General features: G+C 43.3%; 1 protein-coding gene across 3 annotated transcripts in view; it reads left to right on the plus strand.

The window, feature by feature from the left end:
• Window positions 1-21,422, plus strand: part of DMTF1 (cyclin D binding myb like transcription factor 1) — a 56,193-nt gene that overhangs the window by 6,112 nt on the left and 28,659 nt on the right. For 2 of the 3 annotated variants that reach the window (XM_083183091.1, XM_083183092.1), the window contains exons 2-10: window positions 4,239-4,290; window positions 6,740-6,858; window positions 12,479-12,573; window positions 14,205-14,319; window positions 16,504-16,580; window positions 16,924-17,081; window positions 18,532-18,564; window positions 18,730-18,839; window positions 20,229-20,457. In XM_083183091.1, the coding sequence (XP_083039217.1) occupies window positions 6,747-6,858; window positions 12,479-12,573; window positions 14,205-14,319; window positions 16,504-16,580; window positions 16,924-17,081; window positions 18,532-18,564; window positions 18,730-18,839; window positions 20,229-20,457 (929 nt within the window). In that variant the 5' untranslated portion in view covers window positions 4,239-4,290; window positions 6,740-6,746. The remainder of the gene's footprint in view (window positions 1-4,238; window positions 4,291-6,739; window positions 6,859-12,478; window positions 12,574-14,204; window positions 14,320-16,503; window positions 16,581-16,923; window positions 17,082-18,531; window positions 18,565-18,729; window positions 18,840-20,228; window positions 20,458-21,422) is intronic. The other variant, XM_083183093.1, reaches the window with a different exon arrangement.

Genomic DNA, 21,422 nt, shown 5'->3' on the forward strand with positions numbered 1-21,422 from the left:
GCGGCCGCTAACCGCGGAGATCGCGGTCCGTGGCCGGTGCGGGAGGGTCCAGCGGCCAATTTTGTTCACTTATGGGCCGGCCCACCGGGAAATGGCCCGGTTTCCCGGTGGGCCAATCCGCCCCTGGGTCAGGTCGACGTTTTGACCACGGAACGTGGCCATACTCATGACCTCCTCGTGCAGGACAAGACAGACTGTCTTGTCCTGCACGAGGAGGTCATGAGTAAGGCCACGTTCCGTGGTCGAAACGTCGACCTGACCTTTGCTTGAGATGCCAATTCTGTTTATGGAATAAAAATCCAGATTTTAGGCTAAACAGAAAATAAAGAATGAATAAGTAAAAACTGGAACCGGACCAACCTCCAGAACTCGGGACTGGACAGGCCTCATTCTGCAAACTGTGCTATGTCAGAGCTTGAAGTTTTCTGCCCGTTATGGGTGAATGTGACAGCTGTCACTGCGGAGATGGGGAGAGAGAGATTACATCCCCCACATATGGTCCCCACCTCCCCAATGGGACACTACAAGCTCCAGAATGGCACAGTTTGATGAATGGAGTTCCAGGGGCCGTTTAGGTGTTTGTCCATTCCCAAACAATGTTACGGGCTTTCTTTTTTTTTTTTGCACTAACTTATCTTTATAAAATTACTCAGAACTACATTTAATGATGTTGGTGCATTTGTTAATTATCCGTTTTAATTACTTTCACTTGTAGCTTCTCTCATCTTCGAAGTAGGGATGGCCATTGTTGCCTTTGCCATTGATGGCAATAGTGTAACTGGCTATCGAGTGTCATCCTATGCAATGGATTACCATCAATGTTTTTATGTATCAATGGTCATCCATTTTCCTGTGGGCCAATCAAAACATTGGGGCGATGCTTCACGTGTGTCGGGGCAGAGCTATGCCCCATGCCTAAGCTTGACATCGATGGTGGGAAACCATCTGGTCCTCCCCCATCAATGGCAAAACTATTTTACATTGGCCATAAACCATTGATGATTTTGAATCATCGATGGGCGAAGGCCATCCCTTCTTCAAAGCCCAGCATCTCATGACCATGACCCCTGTCTCTTTCCCCATTTACACTTCAAATCAAATAAAACTGGTTTTGCAGTGTAAAGGATTGCCGCTTTAAAAAAACCTGTGATTTCTTACCAATTCTCTCACTTTCGGAATCTCTGTTTCTTCTTGCTGGTAGCTACTCTCTGGTCTTGTGTGCTTATTGAGGGCCAGATGCACTAAGCTTCAAAAGTGATAAAATGGAGAGTGATAAACAACCAACCAATCAGTTCCTGCCTGACATTTTTCAAACACAGTCTGTGACATGGCAGGTAGGAGCTGATTGGCTGGCTGTTTATCACTCTCCATTTTATCACTTTTGAAGCTTAGTGCATCTGGCCCTAAGGGCTATTTCACACACTCCTGCTCCTGCCGGGCGGCGAAAACCCGCGCGGCCAGGAAGCCGTGCTGCACACATCAGTTTAGAATGGAGGGGATGGCCACAGCCCAGCAGCCGTCCCTTCCAGTGGCGGGATCCGGCTGCAACTGGACGGCCGGGCCGGGCCGTGGCCGTTCCGTGTTAATGGACACAATAGTGTCCATTCACAACTACTGTGCACGGCACGGCTTCCTGGCCGTTCGGGATTTTGCCGTCCAGCAGGAGCCGGAGTGTGTGAAACCGTCCTAAGTGTTTGGATCCACACACAGATTTGGTAGGCAAAGCTGCCACTGAGAATGATAAGCAGCTCTGTTCTATTCCTTATACTGTATGTGGTTACGGTTGATAGATCTACAGTGTCTAGATATAAAATCAATGGGTCGACAGGGTCAAAATGTTGACATGAAAAAAGTTGACACACGTAAAGGTCGACATGAGTTTTTCATGATTTGTTTTTAAACCCGCTTGTTCTTACTTCACCATCCAGGTTGGCATGGAGGGAGAATATGGCACAGAGCCCGAAGCATGGCGAATGTCGCATTATACTATTTCAGGGTCCATGTCTACCATGACAAAAAAAAAATGTGAAAAACTCATGTTGACCTTTTCATGTGTCAACCTTTTTTAGGTCAACATTTTGACCCCTTCAACCTTTGCCATATCTACCTATTGCATGTTAACTTTTTAATGGCAGACCTATTGCATACCTCCCAACATGACCCTCTCCAGGAGGGACATAATGCTCCATTTCTGGACTTTCCCCCTGATTGCCATCACCTGCGGTGAAACACCTTTTTTATTACTTAACCTGTTCAACACAGGTGATGGCAATCATAAATTAAGAGGGAAACCAGAAACAGAGTATTGTGTCCCTCCTGGAGAGGGTCATGTTGGGAGGTATGCTATTGACTGTGTATCTAGACCCTGTCTATCTAATAATCCACAGGTTCTTAAAGTCGGTCCTCGGGACCCCACACAGTGCATGTTTTGCAGGACTCGTTACCATATCACAAGTGAAATAATTAGCTTCACCTGTGGATCTTTTAAAATGTGTCAGTCAGTAATGAGTGCACCTGTCAGGTGACCTACTAAGCATGCACTGTGTGGGGTCCTGAAAACCTGTGTAATAATCCACACCCACAGCTCTAGTAAAATAGAATGTAACTGCTATTAGTCATACTTGCCTACCTGACCCTCTCCATCAGGGAGAAAATGCTCTGTTTCTGGACTTCCCCGGTAATGTATAATTGTCATCACCTGTGGGGAGCTAGGTAAAGGTGTTTCACCACAGGTGATGGCAATCATACATTACCAGGGAAGCCCAGGAACAGAGCATTTTCTCCCGCATGGAGAGGGTCAGGTAGGCAATTATGCTATTAGTGTGTGTGATAACTATTTATCTCTGGTCTTTGTTGGACTAATGCAAAATCTTACACATTGGGTGAGATTTAATAGGATGAGAGATTTGGTAAGAAATCTCCAATTTTTTTAAAGCTGCAATCATTTACACTGCAAAACCAGTTTGATTTTGAAGTGTAAATGATTGCCGCTTGAAAAAACTGGAGATTTCTTACCAGATCTCTCATTTTCTTAATCTCACACCCTATTAAATTTCACCCAGAGTTTCATTTAAGGTGCATACACACTGGTTGTTTTTGCTCAGCATGTATGCACAGCGATGATGGGGAAAATTGCTGGGCTGAAAATCTACCCCAAGCTATCCAATTGAATGCCAATGCCCCATGCATTAATCCCCAGAAGCTGCGATTTATGGTGATTTATCCTCACAGCATAAGGAGCAGTGTGGAAATATCTGTGGTTCATACACCGTCTGGAGCATAATGCTTCGGCTAACCAATAGATGGGTTAACATGCACTAGCTGAATGCTTACTTTGCAGGAAAAATGTGTATTAATGGAATAGTTCTTGGCATGAAAGATGGAGCTTCACTGACACAGCAAATTTCAGTGCTAATTGAAACTGACCCACAAAACGTCAATCAATGATATGAATGAGAACAGCCTTCAAAATCCATTCAGTTCCTCTTCCCTGTCTGTAGTGTTGCTCTCTGTTGTGGTCTGGTCTGCATATAATTTCTAAAATACAGACCACACTGTGCTAGAAGCACTACAGCAGAGAGCAACAAGGAAGAGGAACTGCATTCGTTTTGGAAGATTAAGGGTGCTGGAATGAACATATATATGAAAAAATATCCAATCGGCTGTCACGCCACCATCAATGGCATAGAACCATTTGTATATTGACCATCAATGGCAAAATCAGTGGTAGTTTACCATGGCTGTCCATCCCTATGGAGTTGTGGTAGAGGCATAGTGTATGCGCATGACTTCGTGTCACATCTAAGTTACGTTCACATTGGTGAGATACTGGTGTGGATCTCATGCCCCATTGCTCACCAGCTTGGGTGCATGCCAAGCACCAGGCCCAGGAGTAGATGATGACATCCCACCTCCCAGCTGCTATGGTAAGCATAGCAGTGGTAGAGGCAAAACGTGAGGAGAGGGTGTTGCAGCCCTATTCTAGCAACACCCTGTTATACCTTCATGTTTATTTGATAGTTTCAGGAGCCAGGCAGTTCATAGAATTTGTTTCTGGCAGATGGGTTTTTGAAGGTTCTACTTCTTATCTTTGAGAAGTTGGTAATTCTAGTCATGTGGAATACTGCTCCTAATACAAAATGCAGAATTTTACATTTGCTTTTCAAGGAATGTATGTTTTGTTGGTGGTATTATCCTTTTTTAACTTTATATACTGTCAACCATTATTTATCTTTCAGGGGTGCACAAAATGATGTAGATCCCATCAGTCAGATCTAGAAGCCAGATAAGGTAATCTATTTACTTCATCAGTACTGATTCTTAAAAATAAGGCATAAGCAGCACATTTTTAGGTGCTTTTGGGTAATCTATATATTTATTAGTGGCAGTCAAGTCTGGATGCCACCCCGGGTGTTTGCAGAACTGGGCACAGTTTTTCAATTTCCCCAGGCCAAAACTACCTGGGTTTAGGACTCAGGCTGTGTACACACGGGGGCGATTTTGTCTAATATCACGGGAAATATGGTCGCAGAGCGACCATATTGCCCGCGATAGGAGTGTGCATCGGCGATATATCGCCGGGTGCGCGCTCCCGTTTTCTCCCCTGTAGTGATCACTGGTCGCAGGAACAGCTGATTTCCACTGCCGGGCTCCCCCGGCGGTTTCTTTTTCATCAGCGACCATCTCTGGTCGCAGATGCAAACGGGACACTGAGCGATATATCGCTCAGCAATAAATCCCCCCATGTGTACAGGGCTTAAGAGAAATACTGGATAATCCCATCCTTGAAGGGCTAATAGGATAGCTCCCAGAAGGGCCAATTACAATGATTGTGGGTAATTGGATACCGCCCTTAGTTTCCAGTCCTAAGCGATCTGTGCATTTTTAGTTCTAATTTGAAAAAAATTACAATTAGTGCAGGGTAATAGCCTCCTAGTAAAACAAATACCTGCAGTCAATTGGATAGCCCCCATAGTATGTGGGATCAGATACCAGACCCATGTGTTTTTGCAGCAGCAAACAAGAAAATGGCTAATTTATCATGGATTCTTTTCCTCCTGGTTTGAGCAGGTACAAAAAACATCACGATAACTGCTGGCTCAAGGAACTAATTGGACAGTGCCTGAGGCATCAATTACCTGCGCTAAATTAGATTTGTTACACAGATTCTGAACTTCCATATTCTAATACAGTAAGAAACCTTCCAAGGTGATCATACTGGAAATACTTCTGACTGACCAATAAGTGATTAACCCTACCACAGCAGTGACCGTTGTAAAGCTGTAGGTTTTTTTCTGGCCATTTTTTACTAGTAAGGGAGTTGTGATCTTGCTCCTCAAATTCAAATATGGTAAGAAACCCTCTAAGGCTGCAATTTGTTTAAGTGGAAATATTGCTGAGCCATATACTTATGGAAATATGCATTGAGCCAGCATACGGAAGGTTCCGTTCCAAAGTTGTATGTATATATATATATATATATATATATATATCCTAGTATATGCAGGATCACATCAACCTCTGTCCCCCTCTCTGCTGTCCCCTTACGCCTCCCCCTTCAATCCTAATTTCCCCACAAACACTACCAACACCACTCCATTATGGCTTCGTCCTGACCCTCCATCCCTTGCCTCTGTTTTTTCTCCCACTCCTTTACTTACCCTGACAACCGATCCACCTCTTCTAAAGCTGTGTACACACGGGGACGATAGGGGCTATAAACGCTGGGAATATGGTCGCAGGCGACCATATTGCCAGTGATGGAAGTGTGCCCCGGCGATAAATCGCCGGGTGCGCGCTCCCGTTTTCAGCCCCATTGTAATCGCTGGTTACCTCTGCGGCACCGCCGGCAGAGGTTCCCTTTCATCAGCGACCATCTCTGGTTGCTGATGAAAAGGAGACACTGGGCAATATATTGCTCAGCAATGTATTGCTAGCAATATATTGCTGAGCAATATATCTCCCCCGTGTGTACGGGGCTTTAGTCTGTCCATTGTGCATGCATTTAGGAAATGTGACAGTCCTTCTGCAGTTATTATATACATATGTATGTAAATAATCAGAAAGATAACATTGTAAATTAAATTAACCCATGCTGGTTACTTAACCAGCATGTTATATTAGTCTTTGGAGGGGAGGACTGCGCTAACCTGTGGCAATCAAATGCCCACCAACTTGCAGTGCATTTTTTTGCCAAGCATTACAAATTGTGCTGTACTATTAGAACTCTTATAGATATTGGACTAGCAGAGTGCTATTACAGCAGTCACAATCACAAAATCCTTATCATGTCAGCAAGGGTTTCCACAAATACAAGGCCACCTCCCTAACTGGCATTATAGCCGTGTGCATCACACACTAATTGCAGAGCACCAGTTGTACTGATTCCCAGAGAATGCATTACAGCACACCACTACAAACCATCCTAAAAAAGATAATGGAAAGTAGTAGTAGATATATTCTACTATACTATTTCTATAGCCTATATAAATAGTAGATATGATTGCCAATGCATGACTCTTTCGCTTCTTTGTTTTTAAATTGAAGTATATTTTGTTTACATATTGTATATGTAAATCTAGATGCGTTTTAAACCATGATGATACCTAGTAATAAAGTGCGCAACCTTTTGAATCATCTTGTGATTGATGTAAGTGGATTTTTAGGTACCTGGCCTTAGAAATATATTGGTGTTTTATGTTAGGTTCCAGCATTATAGCAGTGTTATATTTTTATGCAGGTTGAGTATGAGCACAGCTGAAGACGAGTCTGGAACAGTGAAAGTACAAGGCACCAGGAACGCTTTAACACTCACACAGGACCTTGATGGAAACTTAATCCTCCATTGTCCTCAAAATGGTACCATGATTTTCTTTGCAGCATCTAAGAATGTATTAAACGGACAGTGTACATGGAAACACTTGTATTTAAAGTAATAGCTTCCACACCATGACTCAACTATACTTTGTAGCAGTTAACAAGCAACATTATTTTGCAACATATTCATCTGTCATTCTAAGAAAAATGTATCGTCAGCAAAGAGCAGAATTGATCTGATGTCAACTCTAGACCACAATTCTTGAGCATCAATCTGAGATGTGTAACAAGATAAAAAATCATCATTTTCATGAGCAGCAGCTCTCCTCCCCCTTATGGAGGCCCTGTTTCTTGTATACCCAAATTATACAATGTGTACCTAGTGTTTCCATTTTGTTTGTCCACAGTGTTTGTCTTGTAGTTAATTGTATATTGTTACCACTATTAGCATGCAGTATACATATATTAACATTTCCCTGGTTTAAAAAACGGTACTTGTTTCCTAGCACGGCCACACCGATTCAGATCGGGGTGGTCGTGTCGGAAAAATCGGGTCGATCGCATCGCATGCGATTTGGTCGCATGCGATGCGATCGACGCGACCGACCGATTTTTGACCCGATTTTTTTCATTGAATCCAATGTAAATTGGGTCCCTGGGACCCAATTTTACATTGGATTCAATGAAAAAAATTCCCAACCCCCCCAAATTTAAGCGCGTTAACCCCAGCCCACGATAGACGCCAACCCGAAGCGTGGCGAGCGCAGCGAGCCCGCGAGGGGCGGCGGTACGCGTCCTCCGACCTTTTCATGCCCTACTATCCACGTCGGCGTGGAGTGAGAATAGAATAGTGTGGCGAGCGCAGCGAGCCACCGAGCCCGAAGCGTGGCGAGGGGACGCGGATACCTTCACAGGTAAACGCGTCCCTTCGCGGGCTTCACAGGTGTCCGCGTCGCCACGGACACCTGTGAAGCCCGCAAGGGGACGCGTATAACTGTGAAGGTATCCGCGTCCCCTCGCGGGGCTCGCTGCGCTCGCCACGCTTCGGGCTCGGTGGCTCGCTGCGCTCGCCACACTATTCTATTCTCACTCCACGCCGACGTGGATAGTAGGGCATGAAAAGGTCGGAGGACGCGTACCGCCGCCCCTCGCGGGCTCGCTGCGCTCGCCACGCTTCGGGTTGGCGTCTATCGTGGGGTGACGACGGGGACATCTATAATGTGAAATGGGTCATATTGGCCCATTTCACATTTTTTCACATTTTTACAGCATTTCAATGTTAAAAAATATTTTACCATTGAAGCCTATGCAAAAATCAGGTGCATCGCGTCGCATCGGGACCAATGTTAATGGTCCCGACCGACGCGATGCCCCCGATATTTTACCTTTCCAGACAAGATTTCAATGTTAAAATTGTTTTTTAACATTGAAGCCTATGGAAATATCGGGGGCATCGCGTCGGTCGCGTCGGGACCAATGTTAATGGTCCCGACCGACGCGATGCCCCCGATATTGTCTCCTAGCCGGCAAAATGGACCTGATTTCAAAAGAAATCGGGTCCATCGGGGGTAATCGTGTCCCTTAAGTAAGGGACACGATTACTTAAGATTGTGGCCGTGCTAGGAAACAAGTACCTAAAAAACTTTTCTATGATGACTTCTACACAAGTGTTGAAATAAATTAACTTTCATAAGTATCAAAAACACAAAAAAAACTTTTGTGTAGCAATGATTTAAAGTAGGTAAGCCCTTCATAACTGGAGGTGCATTATACTTCAGTGACAGTAGCAATTTTATTATATGGCCTTTTTACACTTAGGTAGATATAATGGGGGAAATTCAATCCACTCATCCCCGCACACATGGGGGGCACGGTGCTCCAAAATTCTGTGAGTTCATAGGTATCAGAAGTGCAATATATTTTACTAGCAGTTGATTGAATTCCTACCTATAACAGTAATGGCCGTGCTGCGGCTGTGCATGCCCGAATGGCGGTACAATCAGAGTACACTACCATTGGTGCAGCAGGTGCATTGCACCGGGGCCCCTGAGGATTAAGGGGCCCACTACTGCCACCCACTGGTGCACAGCATATTGTGAACTAGGGTTGGAATGGAGGAGGGGGCCCAAATTTAATTTTGCCCCTGGGCCAACCACTCACAAGTTCCGCCACTGGGTACAATTGAATTGTGCCATTGGGCGCTATCTTGTAGCCACCAGCACTCAAAACACTTGAATTCCACTTGATGTGAGGAGCAGAGCTAGCTTTTTAATTTATAGTGTAGTAACAATAGGTCAGTCCAACATTTGTATTACTACTATTTTGCATGGGATACTTAATTTAGGCATTTACTTTTAGTGCTAAAAGGGTGTTTCTAGTTGACTCGGTAAGCTCCAAAGCTCACAGTTTACCGATTCCTTGTGACGCCGCACCGGCGAATACATGCCCCGCCGTTGCAGTTTTGGGGATGTGTACCGAGGACACATCCCCCCCCCTCTCATTTGTCCCCTGCAGGAGAAATCATTTTGCCGGCATTTCCTTGGGAACGCCCATGAAATGCTGGGTGTTCACATCCGACCCCGCCGGCCCTGCCCCTGGCCCGCTCCCTGCGAGCGGATCGGCGACCATGCAGGTCACCGAATCTGTTTGCAAAGGGAACCTGCAAATGCGCACAAATGACCATGCGCATGCGTAGTTCACCAACCATCCGAACGGGGCCAAATTTGTCCCCGTCCGGACAAATTAGAATGTGAAAAGGTATAGTTTATGAACTCCAGGTTTTCATTCATGGTGTTATGGTGTTATCTGTACTTTCAAATAGCCTCTGCTCTGTGTGCTCAATGTTTTGAACCATTTCTATGTTTACTTACACATCTAGTATTAGCTTAGGTGTGTGTCTAGAACTTGATCAATTGCTAATTACAGATTACTGCATAATAATATTTTATTCCCAAATAGCTCACAAATATACAGTGGCTATAAAAACTATTGCCAACTCTTGCAGTGTTCGTAAATGAGCAATATGGAGGGAAAAGTAAATGGCAGTTTAACAAAAAGACAAATGCTACTCCTCAAGGGGATACGGCCATTAGGTCTACAACACCTATGCTGACAAGTATTGGGTCGACACCACTAGGTCGACATGGGTCTAGGTCGACAGTCAAAAGGTCGACATCGGGTTTTTCACAGTTTTTTGAGCCAACAGGCGGTATTTCATACCCTACCATCCACTAGGGCGTGGTAGGAGAATAAAATAGTGTGCCCGAAGCATAGCGAGCGATGCGGTGCATTTCAAACTGTGTCCATGTCAACTGAGTCGATATTCGGGTAAAAACACAGTGAAAAACCCCATGTCGACCTTTTGACTGTATGCGTGTGTGTTATGGGTTAAATATATTTTAATGAATTTTCAAACCCATCCATTTTGATTGCATAATGTAACAGTGTCCACACATGGTGCGGTTCTCGCATGAGATTTTAACTTTTTAGTTCAAATTGCATTGCATTTAGTTCAAATTGTTTATTCTGCCATGCAATGCACGTTCCCGTGTAGTCCATATCCCAAGACAAGATAGTATGTGCAGGCAGGTAGTTTTATACCACATGCATAGGTGTGCGCACATTGAGTGTTAGGGGTGCACAGGCACCCCCAAATGCTGTCCCCACCCTTATGAACTCCCTGCCGCTAGCAATACCAGCAATACCTTTTACCAAAGTATTTTGCTTTTTAGACCTGTATTCCGTTAAAATTAGTGCCCATCAATCAATTGTGTGTTTTGCATTGTTAATTGTACTAGACCGTTGTCAGATCACTACATACCTGCATGATCCATATATTTTTTTAACTTTATATGCATGCACTGTTATACAGAGCAATAAGAATATTAACACTGAAATAGGCCGGAGATTATGTTCTGGCTGAGAGACATTTTATATTTTAGCGGGTACCAATAGATGATGGTAAACATGCATGATTGGCAGTGTTAGACACACCCAATGGGCAATGATAGACACGCCCAATAGCGCCACGCTAGACACACCCCTTTGACGGTGCACCCCCTAATAAAATGGGCTGCGCACGCCTATGACCACATGCATACCCTCCAACATGACCCATTCCATTAGGTACAAAATGCACTGCTTCTGGACTTCCATCTTAATTGATAATTGCAGTCCCCTGTGTTAAACTAGTTCAGTGATGATAACGGTGTTCCAGCACAGGTGAAGGCAATCCTAAATTACAAAGAAGTCCAGAAGCAGAGCATTTTGTACCTAATGGAATGGGTCATGTTGGAGGGTATGTACATGGCATCATGTCTAGTTCAAATTGCACCCTGTGTAGGGAATTACATGCGATATGTACTTTACATATTTAAATTACATTGTAGTCTAGTCCATATCTTGGCTTTTATTCAGATCTGATTGCAGTACAAATTTGTTTGGAAAAATGGGCAAAACCATGTGCACTGCAGGTGGGGCAGATGTAAAATGTATAGAGAGAGTTAAGGTCCATACACACTGGGCGACTATGCCCAGTGTGTATGGACAGCGATGATATCGTTCATCGCTGGGGGGAAAGCCGCTCTGTGCATACACACTGAGAGGCTTTCCCCCGGCGCCGACGGAGGGGGGAGGACGGCGTTGCATAGCGAAGCGCTTTGCAAAGCCGTCCTGAAAGCCGCTCATCTGCTGGTATAACGGGAGCGCGCAGCAGCGCTCATCACCGGGCCATACACACTGGGCGGCTTTGAGCTGAAAGCCATTCAAACCTGCTGTTTTGAGCGACTTTCAGCTTAAAGTGTGTATGGGTTTTTAGATTTGTATGAGTTATTTTGTTTCTGTGCAGGGTAAATACTGGCTGCATTATTTTTACACTGCAATTTAGATTTCAGTTTCAACACACCCCACCTAAATTTAACTCTCTCTGCACATGTTACATCTGCCCCACCTGCAGTGCACATGTTTTGCCCATTTCATTTTCCAAAAAATTTGCACTGCAATCAGATCTGAATAAGGGCCTTTATGAAGTTCAAATAGCTCAGTGTATACAGTTCAAATTGCATAGCACACATTTTATAGCTCAAATCTATAGCTCACCTAGCACACATCTCACCTTGTGTGGGCACCATAAGAGAATGTGGAAAATGCATAAGAGTGTGAATACTTCTTGATAATGATGCTCTGTAAGTAATTTTTCGACTGTTTCCTCCACTAAAGCTCATCGGCTAACCAGCTAGGATATACCATGCAGGCGCACTGGTATCGAGAATTAATTTTGTGATATAAGATGAAGGAAGGGAATTGAATTAGCCATAGCACTTACTGTGAGCTATTAACTCTTGGGCTAAGAGCCTGGAGCTATCCAATTATTGCTCGCAGTAAGCCACAAGTGTGCACTTAATGCAGATTCCTTTTTGCAACTCAGTAGATTGCAAACAGAAAACCGCATTAAGTGCACCCTTGAGGAACCCTGCTGCTATGGTGGTATTTTGAAATATGTTTAATTAAAAAAAAAGGTTTTGTGTAATTTGTACAGTAGTTTTTTCGCACATACAGTAATAAACCTTTTTATAATGGCTCCTTTAGTGTTGAAAGTTAAAGTTGTGGTGTTCTCTTACATAGTCTTTGTTGCAGCACACCCCTTCTTCACTTTTTCTTGTAGTATCTGAACATGACCAGAGCTTTGAGGTGACCATGACTGCTACCACAGAAGTGGCAGATGATGATATTAATGAAGAATCTGTTACTCAGATCCAGGTAAAAGTTATAAATGACATTCCACCCCTGAAATTATATCTCATCAATGTTGATAACCATTATTTTAGAAATCATAAGCATCTAATAGTCAGTAATATTAGTGTTGGGTGCGGCGCGCGGCCTGGTGGGTAGTCGAGACGCCGTATCCAGGCAACCAAACACGGCTCCTGGAAAATACATAAACACATAGACATGATTAAAAAATGATTAAAATGTCTGGACTATGTACACAATGACATAATGCATATAGAGGAGCTAATTATGTGATGTCGGATACCTGGAATTTTAACAAACAGTGTGTCGACTTTTTTCTATTGTCAATTTATGACTACTAATTGTTAAAATTCCAGGTATCCGACATCACATAATTAGCTCCTCTATATGCATTATGTCATTATGTACATAGTCCAGACATTTTAATCATTTTTTAATCATGTCTATGTGTTTATGTATTTTCCAGGAGCCGTGTTCGGTTGCCTGGATACGGCGTCTCGACTACCCACCAGGCCGCGTGCCGCACCCAGCCCCTCCAATCAGCAACAATATGCCGGTCTCAGCTTGATGACGCCGACATCCAGCGCAGTATGCTGGAGCCGAATAACGGCGTGTCTGTTACACAAGGGTGATTACCCTAAGGCTGAAAACCCGTCATGTCGGGTGGAGATAGCTGCGGTGCGTTGCAGGTGGTGAGTCCAGCTGCCCATTTTAATTACAGGGGGCGGGAATCGGGGGAGGGAACTGTTGTTTTAAAAGTGTGTTTGTTCATTTGCCAATTGTAATATATATATATATATATATATATATATATATATATATATTGTACATTTATAGTCAATGTGTTTATCAGTTTTCCCTTTATGAAAAGTGGCTTGTGTCGCTCATTAACCAAAAGTACATAGTTTTGCCCACACACTTAAAGCTAGTTTAACATACCACATGACTTTTACTACAATAAATGTTTAAACCTTTTAGTGCTAAGTTAATTTGTTAAAATAGGTGTGAAAATTTCCAAGCAAACATTTTTATTCATCATAATGACCTGTAATGTTTACCTTTTTTAGGAAATTTAATCTTATTTACCCAATAATTTTTTATTTGAGTTTATATAACAAATGTGAGTGACGCTGGTATTTTTAATGGATATTTTGCACATCTATCACAGAGATGTTAGTACTCAAAGGTTTAAGAGGGGTATGCAATGTGGGATCTCTGCTGACAGCCGTGATCCTGGCCCGTTTGCGGTCAGATCGACTGCATAACGAAAGACGGATTCAATGTCCCGTCTGCAGATGGGCGCAAAGGGGACGTGGCCGTGAAAACGGCCATGGATTGTCGATCTGCAGCCCGGATAACGACAATCCATGGCCGTTATCGGCAGATCGGGCCCGACAGCTTCTGAAGTCGGCCCGTTCTGCCGTGATCCCGCATCAATGCTCTCGTTAATGACAGCATTGAATAGGGAGCCGCCGCTATTTCCCACGTCGGAAATAGCGGCGGCACATTGCATACCCCCTAAAAATAAGAGTAAGAAAAGTGTGTGTTTGTGGGCTTACACGTTGCAGTCATTGCTCTGCTTACTTTTACATTGGGACATTCACTTATTTTTTTTATTTTTTTTATTTTTTTTGAAGATCCTCCAAAATGAGCAACTCGCTGACCTCTCTCCTGGAGGCAATGATGAGGTGTCCACAGTCAGTCGTGCCTGGTTTACTAGCAAAGAAGACAAAGATTCTCTCACCAACAAAGGTATATATATGAAGTGTATAGCAGTTATTATATATTATACCGCTTTATTTACACAGTGCTAGGTCAGATGTGTTTCACAAAGAAAGTGTCTTGGATATAAACCCCTTTTCCTCTTACAGCTCAATAACTGTATCTCTAGAGCAGACCTGGCCAAGAGGTAGATCGCGATCTACTAGTAGCTCAGTTGTTTACATAGAACAAAAATTAGTGTCCAACACCCTCCTAAAAGTATAAACCATTATAGGCAGTGGCGACCACTAATGCCAGCAATCCTGCATGCAGCTTTTATAGCATGTTTAGATCCATGCTTGTGCAGGAAAGTAACCTACAGATGGAGCCGGGCTCATCTTTGCAGGGGCTGGCAAAATTATCGCCAGCCCCCAACAGCCACCAGCCCGTCCCAGTTTAATGACGTCCCTGTCCGCCGGCGTTATGGTGGGCGCCGAGCAAGGAAAAGGGGCGCTATCTGTAGTAACAAAGTAGTTGAGGTTGAAAAATGCAGTACTTCCATCAAGTACAACCTTTTACAGGACGCGTTGGAGGGTGTGGTCTAGATGTGATATCCCCATTTGAATTATTTGAATTACAGTATTTACTTTTGTTTAACTTTGGGCTATATAATGATTATGGGTTATACCCCTGAATGTTTTTTGTCAAACTTTAGTTTAAATGTATTCATTGTGTCTGCTAACACCACCTCCTCTGGCAGAGAGTTCCACACCTTTATTGACTGTAAAAAAGCCTTTCCTTCTAAGGGTACGACATTTGCCTGAGCGCATGCCCACGTGTCCTATTTCCAAATAATAAGGGTGCCTGACAGTTCATTATATTGCCCTATGATATATTTGTACATGTTAAACAGGTCTCCCCTTAAACGTCCCTTTTCCATTGCAAACATTCCTAATTGGGCTAATCTTTTCTCATAGGTTAAACTTCCTCATAGATCAACTGCACTGAAACTAGAGGGAGGAAGATTCAGGGGAAATTTGAGGAAGAATTACTTCACAGAAAGAGTAGTAGATAAGTGGAATAGCCTCCCATCAGAGGTGGTAGAGGCAAATACAGTAGTACAATTTAAACATGCTTGGGATAGGCATATTGATATCCTTACAAATAAATAATGATCAAAAATGGTTTGAGGTAAGATGTTTAAAAAAGGTGCAGACTAGATGGGCCAAGTGGTTCTTATCTGCCATCAAATTCTATTCTATGTTTCTGTGTTAAACTTACAGGTCTATAATTCACTGGGTCATCTCTTTTTTTTCCTTCTTTGAATATTAGTACTACCTCCGGAACCATACCGTGGAAAATTATTTATCAAAAATATAATGCAGAGGATTTGCTGCCTCCTCTCTTAAATGTAAAAATGGAAAGGGAGCACCTGAAAATTAATTAGTTTTTAGGTTGTATAAAATACATGTGGAAGCTGTAAAGTAAAAAATGGTTAAGCTATGATTTGACTAGTCCGGTGTGCGACAGGATCTCGGGGTCTGTGAGGCACTAATGGTGAAGGGTGGGTGGGCTATGCTACCTGTCCCTAGCTTGAACCTTCTGGCTTTCTGTGATCTCCCAAGCACCTAGGTGGTGTTTCCCCATTCTTGCTGCCATTTCTTCTCTGTCAGAGTGCCTCACTGAACCCGAGATCCTGCCGCACACCGGTCCACTCAAATTTGTGGGACACTTAAGGGAGAGTCCCTCCTTGATCCCCTGAACTACCCCTGTGTTAGTCCTCTTTTACACTGGCCCATATATGCAGGTTTATTGCACATAAACATGCAGCAACACAGGATATTGTGCAATGAAAACACATTCAATTTAAATTATTCAGGTTGAGCGACCTGGCATTTCAACCAGGGTAGCCAGCAGTGTAAAGGAGTAAGCTGAGTCGACCCGGGATCCACTCACAGCAGAAAGAAATAGCCAGTGCTGGCAGATTAACTTATCTCAAGGTGTCATCTCAGGGCCCACCTCCGTTGACATCATCAGTCCAGCATTATGCTGGGCAGGGATGGCAGTGTAAAAGGGTCACAAGCCGGGTATAAAATCCTTGGGTATGACCTGGTTATGTGGTATAAATTACTTCTCTATTTATTGCATAATGTGATCTATCATTGTTTGGAAACATGACTTTTTAGCAGGTATATGATAGTGTACAGCTATTTTCCCTTTGTTATTTTTTGTAAGGTCACAGATGGAAGCAAGGCATGTGGTCTAAAGAGGAAATTGCAATCCTAATGAGCAACATTGACCGCTACCTAAAGGTATGTATTCATTCATAGGATTGAATAGATAACACCCAATAATCTAGCTTTTGAATTCTATATTGTATGGCATAGATTCTATAATGAAAACAATCCCTCAGTTACAGCTGCCTGTAGGACCTAGATCTTAAATGTTACATTACCATGCAGGTGTCAGAAAGAGAAATCCAGAAATATCTGCTATCAAAAAACATGACTCCAATTCATGTTTAAGTGGAGAAAAGACCGGTTTATGAATGTAGTCTGCAGGCAGCCCCACCCACATATTTGTAAAAAAAACACTGTAGGCTGGTATGTGCTTGATTTTGTTTCCCCTCCCCCTTCACATATGTCCTTGATTTAGGGCCATGGCATCAAAGATGCAACTGAAATCATTTTTGAGATGTCGAAGGATGAAAGGAAAGACTTCTATCGGACAATAGCATGGGGTTTAAACCGTCCACTCTTTGCTGTGTACAGGAGAGTCCTTCGCATGTATGATGACAGGAACCATGTGGGAAAGTACGTGGCAGACAGAACACTTATATCCTGTAGATAACATGGTATAACACATTCTATTGTACATGATAAATTATGTTCCACTCATTTTGTATGCAGCACTATCCTTTCTATATACTCCTTTTGTGAACGTATAAGTAAAGCTATTTAACAAATGATCCTTGCCGAATTCTCGGGTGTGGTATAGGGTTCCGACAGTCGGGATCCCGACAGACATTAGCCCGACGTCGGGATCCCAACTGGCCGAACTCAGACAGCATTGCGAGCGCAACAAAGCCCCTTGCGGGCTCGGTGGCTCGCTATGCTCGCCACCTATTCTATTCTCCCTCTATGGGGGTCGTGGACCCCCACGAGGGAGAATAGCCGGTGGCCGTCGGAAACCAGTCTGTCAGTGTTTTAACAGTCGGGATCCCGACGTCGGGTAAATGACTGTCGGGCCCACGTCCGGCACCTCGAATTTTCTGTACTCTCTGTTCATTCTTGTGGAAATGTTTCCAAGCTGCTGGTAGCTCGCAAAGCCTTCATATGGCATGATTTGCACTAGAACCACTAAATAGGGAAGTATGGGGGCAACGGTCGTTTGCTGCTTAGCGAACGGCTCAACGCCAAACGCCCCCGCTGCCACTGAATGCTCTGGGTACCATGCGAGGGGATGTGTACAAGAACACATCCCCTTGCATGCAGCCGCTAGCAGGAGAAATCACCTGATGGTCCCTGACATCAAATAATTTCTCCTGCCTTCGCAAATAAGTCAGTCCGAACTGACTTTTATTTAAGATGGGGCGGCGGCTGATGTCCTGTAGCATCGGCCCACCCGTGTTCCCTGGGGCTTGCCCAGTATTTTTATGGAGATGCCTTTAAAAAAGGCTGGGTGTTCCCCTGGTCCAACCCTGTGTCTGCCCCCGGCCCTCCCTTCCCGCAGTGAACGGCCCTGGCGAGTGTGTAGCTCACCGAAGCCGTTCGTTGTTGGGGTTTGCAAATGTGCATGCTCAAACCCCGACCATAGGGGCTGGGGCTGAATTTGGATTACTACAAGTGATCCTGAATCGCCCCCTATATTTCATATTATAAATGATATCGGTCATGATGGAAAAACTCTTCAATGTAACCCATTTAAGAGGGGTCATGATAAATGTACTCAACCACCACAGTTATCCAGAAGCCTCTATTAGCAGGTCAAAGTACAGTATGTAACTAGTGTGTGTTAAAACTTTCCACAACAGCTAAATAGTCATAGGTTCTCTACGGCCAGTTTAGGTGTTTAAAATGGATAAGCATGCTTTGTTTTTATTAAAATTTGTATTTAGATGCATATTAAAATAGTTTATCATATAAAAAAAACATGTTTTTCATTTAGTAGTAGTTTATTGTCAAAATACAGAACCTGAGATTCTTTTGATGCTGTATTCAGTGGAAGTTAAGGTTGCTTATGACAGTATGTCTTCTCTTGCAGATACACACATACTGAGATTGAAAGACTGAGAGAGTAAGTGCTATACAACACATACAAAGCTTCATGTCCTTTACAGGAAATCTAGGGGAGAGGGCACTGTATTTGTGTCATGGTCTGGAATTCTGGTTTTCTATTATTACTAATAGTTACAGCCCAAACCCCATAGCACATTGTTGTTTTTCTTGTGTTTCTTTTAAGGTTACGTGTGAAGCATGGGAATGATTGGGCTACAATAGGAGCTGCTCTGGGCCGTAGTGCCTCGTCTGTGAAAGATCGCTGTCGGCTAATGAAAGAGACCTGTAAAACAGGTGTTTAACATGTTCCGATTATAATGAAAATGTCCTTCTATTTTACCTTATTGTGTTGTTATATGTAAAATATCTAGTGATTATTATTCCCCCATTTTTAGCACCTGTTATTGAGAGGGCAAATTATTATAGAACCTATTCTTATTTTCATAAATATTAAATAGAATATGTATACAGTGTTAAGTCTGGATGTTGGGTTCAATACAGGAAAGGCAAGGGATTTATTAGTGGTACCTGTACTGTAGGTGGCAGCAGATGATGGGCATCTTACGGGAATAGACTAGTTTTATTGTTCAGTGGTAATTTTTTAAAATAGCTGTTAAACATTACCTAAAAGTAGTGATTATACAGTCTAGAACACATTAAATGAACCAGAATCAGGCCTTTCATCTCCTGCTTCATCCCAAGGATCCACTTATTAATGTTCCCTCTAAATCACTATCTTGTCCTCATTATCACTATCTCCAATCCATAATCCTCATTATTGCTTAAATCAGATAAAGTAGAAAAAAATTGCCAATTTACAGGATGTGTTTGAAAAAATCACAGTTATGAGCAGATTGGCTGGTTCTTCATCTCCGTCTACCTTTTCTCCCTCTAAATGCTTGGGCTGGGGCCACATATAGCAGTACAGCTGATCCCGTTCAACATCCTATGCCGCCAGCCATGAATAAACTGCAGGGCCACAGGACGGCAGGACGACCACATTTCAAGAACAACACATACATGATGTGCCGCACTGTGTTCTACCTTGATATCCGGTCGAAACTGGCACTGGCCCCCCTATCGACAGCGGTGTAATTCCTGCAGCCACGGTAGTCCGGGTCCCCCATCAACGGCAAAAGTAGTTCATGTCCCCACAGTGCCAGCTAATAGTCTCATCGCCCCGCCCCCTTGAGCTGGCTATATTAGCCAGTGCGAGACAGGACAGGTAGTCCAATGGCAGAAGAGGAGCTGAGAAGAGCTCCTGAAGAAGCCAAAGTTCTGAGGAGATGGCGGTGATGTAAAAGAGCTTAAAGGCCGCTGGGTGAAAATACGAGGAAAACCCCGGTGTATTGAATAGGCATGTCCTGGACAACCTTAAGTACCCCACTAAGTGAGCTACCACTATGTCTGTTGACAGTAATGGCATGTCACTGACTGTAGTCAGAACCTCAAGACAAATAGCACATTTTTACCACAGTGCTGCTCTGAGTGAAACCTGAATGATCTAAAAAGCAAAACCAGTTGAATCATGCAGGACACGCAATAAGTTCCATAGCCAACCTGGTAGGCTTAGTTTGTCGAGGCCTACATTAGAGAACAATTGTTTGTCTTATTTGAAGATAAATTCTATTTCACTGGTCTGTTAAATGTGGTCATATTTAATACTTTTATCCAATTTTTCAGGGAAATGGACTGATGAAGAAGAGCGACGCTTAACAGATGTTGTCCATGAACTTACCGGCACAGAAGCTGGTGATATAGTTACACAAGGAGTCTCCTGGGCCTCAGTGGCAGAACGAGTGGGATCTCGCTCCGAAAAACAATGTCGGTCCAAGTGGTTAAACTATTTGAATTGGAAGCAGAGCGGTGGGACACAATGGACCAAAGAAGATGAAATCAATTTAATTTTGAGGTTTGACTAATCCTCATTATTTGGATTTTACTTTCAACATTTCCAACATTTATAATATCGAATATCACGCTTCACAGTAAGCAGTCAAAAAACATTTAGTGTGTATGGTTGTAAGTTATTGTTATATGGGATCATTTCTTTAGTATTTCTGAGTTGTTGCATATAATGTGGTGCTTCATATATGCTACTCTAAAACTTGTTTTTAACTTTGCCTAATACTTTATTATGATATGCATATGAGGACACCTACAAATGTGTACTCATATATGTAGCCTCAAAAGGCCTTATGAGCTGCCTGGTCCCATGCAACTGTGTGTCTCTTTTTTTTCGTCCAATAATGTGTCTTTGTAATGCGATGCAACAAAGACACACCAAGGTACTGCGCTAATTAATTTTATATGAAAATGTATCTTGATTGCAACACAATGCGACTGGGATACATGAGAAGACTGTGCTGATTAATTTTATTTGACACTTGTATATTGGGTGTGACTGAGGCCAGTATTTAATAACCCCCGACCATTGATTCGTTGCAGGGCTATTGTATTAGCCCTGATAAACTGGCGTATGCCACCGCTTATTGGGGTTTTTGTTTCACCTGCCTCTGGGCTTTTTCAAGTGAAAACACAGGTTTCACTGAACACAGGTTTTACTGAAGCCATGTGTTTTCAGGCATTTTTTTTTTTTTTCAATCCATCCAAATTGGATAGCCCCAAAAAATATACATAAAAAAAAAAAAAAAAAATCTGGAAAATACACACAATGATTTTTTGCCGGCAATCGAATACCAGCCTGAGAAATACAGAGATTCAGAAAGGTATTCAATCTGGGGTCATGGCTGGCGAGTTTGCTGTCGGCCGAGAAAATTGCAGGTAGGATTCAATGTTCCGCCTGCAGCAGGCCGAGAAGGGGCGTGGCTGCGGCCGGGAAGAGGCGAGCTGCAGCCGAAAGCTTGACACTTCCCA

Source organism: Crinia signifera, chromosome 4, assembly GCF_055691185.1.
Source record: "Crinia signifera chromosome 4, ASM5569118v1, whole genome shotgun sequence".
In the NCBI taxonomy this organism is placed as follows: domain Eukaryota; kingdom Metazoa; phylum Chordata; class Amphibia; order Anura; family Myobatrachidae; genus Crinia; species Crinia signifera.